Source organism: Helianthus annuus, chromosome 5 (assembly GCF_002127325.2).
Source record: "Helianthus annuus cultivar XRQ/B chromosome 5, HanXRQr2.0-SUNRISE, whole genome shotgun sequence".
Lineage (NCBI taxonomy): Eukaryota > Viridiplantae > Streptophyta > Magnoliopsida > Asterales > Asteraceae > Helianthus > Helianthus annuus.
Window position 1 is genome coordinate 163,282,115 of NC_035437.2, and position 6,580 is coordinate 163,288,694.

Genomic DNA, 6,580 nt, shown 5'->3' on the forward strand with positions numbered 1-6,580 from the left:
AGTCCCTTTTGGATTAAAGCAAGCACCAAGCATATTTCAAAGGCATATGCAAAATGCTTTAAGAGGTTTAGAAAATTACTGTACCGTCTACGTCGACGATATTATAGTTTTCTCAGACTCAGAAAATAAACATTACTTTCATGTTTTATCAGTTTTAAAAACAATTGAAAAATATGGAATCATTTTATCAAAAAAGAAAGCTAATCTTTTCAAAACAAAGATAAACTTTTTGGTTCTTGAAATAGATCAAGGGACTCATAGTCCACAAAAACATATCTTAGAGAATTTACACAAATTCCCAGATACTTTAGAAGATAAAAAACATCTTCAAAGATTTTTAGGCATTTTAACCTATGCTGAAGGTTACATTCCTAAACTCGCAGAACTTAGGAAACCTTTACAGGTAAAATTAAAAAAGGACTACATATGGGAATGGAAACAATCCGATGTAGACTATATCAAAAAGATAAAGAAAAACCTAACCAGTTTTCCAAAACTTTATCTTCCAAAAGAAAATGAATTTTTAATCATAGAAACAGACGCTTCTCATGATTATTGGGGAGGAGTTTTGAAGGCCAGAACAACCGAAAAAGAAGAAATATGTAAGTATACTTCTGGAAGCTTTAAACAAGCAGAAAAAAATTACCACAGTAATGAAAAAGAATTACTTGCGGTAAAAAATACTATTTCTAAATTTTCTATTTATCTCACTCCTGTAAAATTTCTAGTCAGGACAGATAATAAAAATTTTACTTATTTTCTGAAAACAAAAATTTCAGGAGATAACAAACAAGGTCGTCTTGTCAGATGGCAAATGTGGTTTTCAAGATATTCTTTCGACATCGAGCATCTTGAAGGGTCCAAAAACGTGCTAGTTGATTGCTTGACACGAGATTTTCAAAATACGTAAACAAATACGTATTTCAAATAAATTTTTCTAAAAATAGAAACTTTTCATGCCTATTTAAGGAGCACATACCCTTCAAACTAAAGGCATCACCAATCACTTTCACAAACAGAAAAACTTATTTTTTGAAAAAATGGAGAATTTAAAGGCTTTACGCCTAAAAGAAAAAATTCTTTTGATAGAACTAAAAGCTATTCGAGATCAGATAGCTCTCTATGACGAAAGTCTAGAAACAACTGCTAATTCAGAGCAGGAATCCGCAAGGAAACAATCTGAATCTATTCCCCCTCAAACGGCAAAGGGTAAAGAAATATCAAGTCCGTTCACTCCTGTTGCTTTGGAAAAAAAGCAAAAATAGAGTAAATGAAGAACTAAAATCTTCATCTAGCCCAGAAGCAAACGGCTCTGGTAAAGGCACATCAAATCCGTTGATGGCTGACAGTTTGCCAAAAACTGAAAAGGTCTCTCTCAGACCAAGTTACTCCCAAGTCACACAAAAACCAGAAAATCCTAAAAATACCAGATTTTATGTCATTTTTGATGGTGACCATAGAGGAATTTATGAAGATTGGGCCATAGTCAAAAATTATGTTGAAAAAACTGACTATCCATTCAAAAAATTTGGGTCGTTATTACAAGCCCAACAAGAAGCCACCCGATATTCAGCAACATGCGGGAAAAAAGAAATACCTTTAAAGGTGCAAACCCAGAACTAGTTTCAAAAAATTGAAGAACTACTTGAAAAAGTTTGTTCAGAAAATCCTATTGATCCTGAAAAATCCAAAAAATGGATGAAAGCATCAATAGAACTCATTGATCCTAAAACTGTTATCAGGGTAAAACCTATGAAATACAGTCCTCAGGACAGAGAAGAATTTAATAAACAAATTAAGGAATTACTTGATTTAAAATTAATTATTCCAAGTAAATCACCTCACATGTCTCCAGCATTCTTAGTTGAAAATGAAGCTGAAAGAAGAAGAGGGAAAAAACGTATGGTTGTAAACTATAAAGCCATTAATGCTGCTACTAAAGGAGACAGCCATAATCTTCCTTGTATGCAGGAACTACTGACTCTTTTAAGAGGAAAAACCTATTTTTCCAGTTTCGATTGCAAAAATGGTTTTTGGCAGGTACTGTTAGATGAAGAATCTCAGCTACTAACCGCATTTACATGTCCAGATGGTCATTATCAATGGAAGGTAGTCCCTTTTGGATTAAAGCAAGCACCAAGCATATTTCAAAGGCATATGCAAAATGCTTTAAGAGGTTTAGAAAATTACTGTACCGTCTACGTCGACGATATTATAGTTTTCTCAGACTCAGAAAATAAACATTACTTTCATGTTTTATCAGTTTTAAAAACAATTGAAAAATATGGAATCATTTTATCAAAAAAGAAAGCTAATCTTTTCAAAACAAAGATAAACTTTTTGGTTCTTGAAATAGATCAAGGGACTCATAGTCCACAAAAACATATCTTAGAGAATTTACACAAATTCCCAGATACTTTAGAAGATAAAAAACATCTTCAAAGATTTTTAGGCATTTTAACCTATGCTGAAGGTTACATTCCTAAACTCGCAGAACTTAGGAAACCTTTACAGGTAAAATTAAAAAAGGACTACATATGGGAATGGAAACAATCCGATGTAGACTATATCAAAAAGATAAAGAAAAACCTAACCAGTTTTCCAAAACTTTATCTTCCAAAAGAAAATGAATTTTTAATCATAGAAACAGACGCTTCTCATGATTATTGGGGAGGAGTTTTGAAGGCCAGAACAACCGAAAAAGAAGAAATATGTAAGTATACTTCTGGAAGCTTTAAACAAGCAGAAAAAAATTACCACAGTAATGAAAAAGAATTACTTGCGGTAAAAAATACTATTTCTAAATTTTCTATTTATCTCACTCCTGTAAAATTTCTAGTCAGGACAGATAATAAAAATTTTACTTATTTTCTGAAAACAAAAATTTCAGGAGATAACAAACAAGGTCGTCTTGTCAGATGGCAAATGTGGTTTTCAAGATATTCTTTCGACATCGAGCATCTTGAAGGGTCCAAAAACGTGCTAGCTGATTGCTTGACACGAGATTTTCAAAATACGTAAACAAATACGTATTTCAAATAAATTTTTCTAAAAATAGAAACTTTTCATGCCTATTTAAGGAGCACATACCCTTCAAACTAAAGGCATCACCAATCACTTTCACAAACAGAAAAACTTATTTTTTGAAAAAATGGAGAATTTAAAGGCTTTACGCCTAAAAGAAAAAATTCTTTTGATAGAACTAAAAGCTATTCGAGATCAGATAGCTCTCTATGACGAAAGTCTAGAAACAACTGCTAATTCAGAGCAGGAATCCGCAAGGAAACAATCTGAATCTATTCCCCCTCAAACGGCAAAGGGTAAAGAAATATCAAGTCCGTTCACTCCTGTTGCTTTGGAAAAAAAGCAAAAATAGAGTAAATGAAGAACTAAAATCTTCATCTAGCCCAGAAGCAAACGGCTCTGGTAAAGGCACATCAAATCCGTTGATGGCTGACAGTTTGCCAAAAACTGAAAAGGTCTCTCTCAGACCAAGTTACTCCCAAGTCACACAAAAACTAGAAAATCCTAAAAATACCAGATTTTATGTCATTTTTGATGGTGACCATAGAGGAATTTATGAAGATTGGGCCATAGTCAAAAATTATGTTGAAAAAACTGACTATCCATTCAAAAAATTTGGGTCGTTATTACAAGCCCAACAAGAAGCCACCCGATATTCAGCAACATGCGGGAAAAAAGAAATACCTTTAAAGGTGCAAACCCAGAACTAGTTTCTCTAGCATTCTCCGCTGGATTAGCAAAGTTCATCTACCCTTCTCCCAATTTACTTGAAATAAGTAATTTATCCGAAGGAATGAAGAAAGCCATCAAGAATTTTCGAAAGAAAATTGCTGCGGCAAGAGATGCAAACATCTTCATCAAGTGTACTTCTACACTCCCTGACTGGTACCAAGGAAAAACCTTTCCAAGCTACCATCATTTAGAAATTGGCATAGCCAAAGCAGGAACGGTCAATCCTTCAAGGGTGATAAAAGAAGACTATGAAGACTATGAAAAATGGTTACATATCAGGACCAAAGGATTTTTACAAATCCTAGAAAACCTACAGAAAATTAAAGTAGGAAGCTTTAATAAAGTAAATTATTGCAGCACTAACTGCATAATTACTAGCTATAGTGGAACTCCTCTACCACTACATGAAAAAGAAGCTTTAGAAAGGATGGAGCAACGCATCATCTTCAATAAAGTAGAAGCAGGCCCAGCCACTAAAGAACAACTTTGTCAAAAGTTGCAACGCACCTTTGAGAACCATCAGTGCGAATACTGCAAAGCATCTTCTTCAGAAGAAAACAAAAACCCCACTGAAAAAGACAGCTACTTTTCAGATGAGGACACTCGAGAACTGGACCCAACACATGGGTACATCGATTGAAAAAACGTCATCCATGACGATTGATTAAGGGCTATAATGGTCTTTTGTAAAATTCACTTCTATTATATAAAGAAGTTGAATTCCTTTAGTTTAGACATCGAATCCAATCCCCATCCCCTTCTCTCGTATCATTTTCCTTTTCCAACTTTTCCTTTGTAAACTAGTATGAGTGTTAGTGAGTAATCTCCTTGCTAAAGGAGAATATTATGTAAATATCAAGAAGTTCTTCCTTAGGGAAGAACAGTTATGAATAAATATCAGTTTCCTTTTTATCCCTTTGTTTATCTTTAAAGATTTTTGCAAAACCTGGAGCCCTGGAGCCATAAAAAGTACCGTTTAGGCAGGAGGCCGTGTAGGGAAGAATTGGTTGGGTTGGTCACTTGGAAAAATCAACTTAAAGATTTACCTAGTCGGAAAAAGAGGAAAGGTATGGTTTATTCTAACTGTTAAATTACTTCGAAATATTTATATTAATATCTCCTTAAGCATTTTTATAAACAACTGTTTTTACAAACAAACACAAATAAAATCGATTAACCAATATCGAAATCAAATGATTTATACTATCAAACGAATGATTCTTGAAATCAAAAATTTAGTCAATAAAAGACTACAAAAATGGATATAGAATTGCTATTTCCAAATCAATTCATCGACAAATTAACTCAAATTTGTCAATTCAAATTTGTCATCTATCGATTGGTATGGAATCTTTGGACAATTATGAACGATTGTTTGATTGAACAAAAAAGTCAACATATGATGACTATGATAGTAATCAAGAAATTACTACAACTATTTGCTAGTAACCAAAAAATTACTACGACCATTGGTGTAGTAAAATTAAAAATTGCTAGAACCATTCCGCTACTGGTATCAGAGCCTTGTTGCTCTTTTTTAAAAAATAAGGTGTTATTTCTAAAAAATTAATGGAAAATAACAGTTTATTTAAAAACGATTCAGATGAGTCTGAAGAAATAACTGAAGTTATAAACTTTAGTGAAAACGAAAGAGGTTTTGTATCAGATTACATGATTAATTCTGATCAATTAACAAAAATTAGCAAGCTTAAATTCAAGCTTGACGCAAAACAAGTTTTTAATCAACCAAAAACTTTACAAAGTTTAGTTTCTAGAGCCTTTTCTAGAAAAAATAAAATATTTTATTGTTTTAACACTGAAGAACTTTCAGTTGACATAAACAATACCTCGGGTGAAGTTTATTTGCCACTCTTAACAAAGGGTGAAATAGCAAAAAAGCTTTTACATATTAAACCAGAGTTGAGAAAGTCTCTCAATATGGTACATATAGGAGCGGTTAAAATCCTCCTAAAAGCACAGTTTAGAGATGGAATTAATTTTCCTAGAAAAATGGCCCTTGTTGATAACAGAATTATCAATAGGCAAGACGCTCTTCTTGGAGCAATTCAAGGAAATTTAGCATATGGTAAATTTATGTTTACTGTCTATCCTAAATTTGCTTTACATCGAGATTCAAAAGATTTCGACAAAACTTTAAGTTTTATACATCAGTGTGAAAGAACTGATCTTATGGAACCAGGTAATAAAGTATTTACGATTAATTATTTAGTCTCATATGCTTTAACAAATAGCACTCATTCAATTGAGTACAAAGAAAAAGAAAGCATAGCAATTGAGGATATATTCTCAGATATTGGAATTGTTGAAGGCAGTAAATTCGCTGAGCCATCACAATTACAAGAAAACTGGGCAATTGATATTGCACGAAATAAACAAGTTTTAGTATCAAAACCTAGACACAGTTATGCTGGAAGCTCTTTACAAATAAGAGAATCAAGTAACACTGAACAATTAATACGTTCTTTGTCTGAAAGAATTGATGGGTATGGTAGAATCTTAAAAGGAGTTATTGGAGAATAATGTCTTCAAAACCAATTTTAGATTATTTACAATATCTTGATCAACAAATCACCTTTGAAGAGGCTAATATACAAATTTGCTTTACTAGAATAAATCAAATTAAAGAAAATTTTATGTTAAGTCATAAAACAAAATCTCTTAATATAAAAATTATTAAGAAAAACATTTTTGCTTCTAAGCAAAAAATTATTGAGCTTAGAACTAAAAAAGCAATTATATCTATAACATGACTACTCTTTTAAAATTAGAGGAACTTGTTAAAGATTTAATTAGAAAGGTAGAA

General features: G+C 32.3%; 1 protein-coding gene across 1 annotated transcript; it reads left to right on the forward strand.

The window, feature by feature from the left end:
• The first annotated feature begins 5,325 nt into the window (after positions 1-5,325).
• Positions 5,326-6,297, forward strand: LOC110941564. Its single transcript, XM_022183205.2, has one exon. It carries the CDS (start codon positions 5,326-5,328, stop codon positions 6,295-6,297), a length of 972 nt encoding a protein of 323 aa, XP_022038897.2.
• The last annotated feature ends 283 nt before the right edge of the window (positions 6,298-6,580 follow it).

Coding starts and splice junctions, on each gene's coding strand:
- LOC110941564 (XM_022183205.2), top strand. CDS start 5,326: ATGGAAAATAACAGTTTATTTAAAAACGATTCAGATGAGTCTGAAGAA.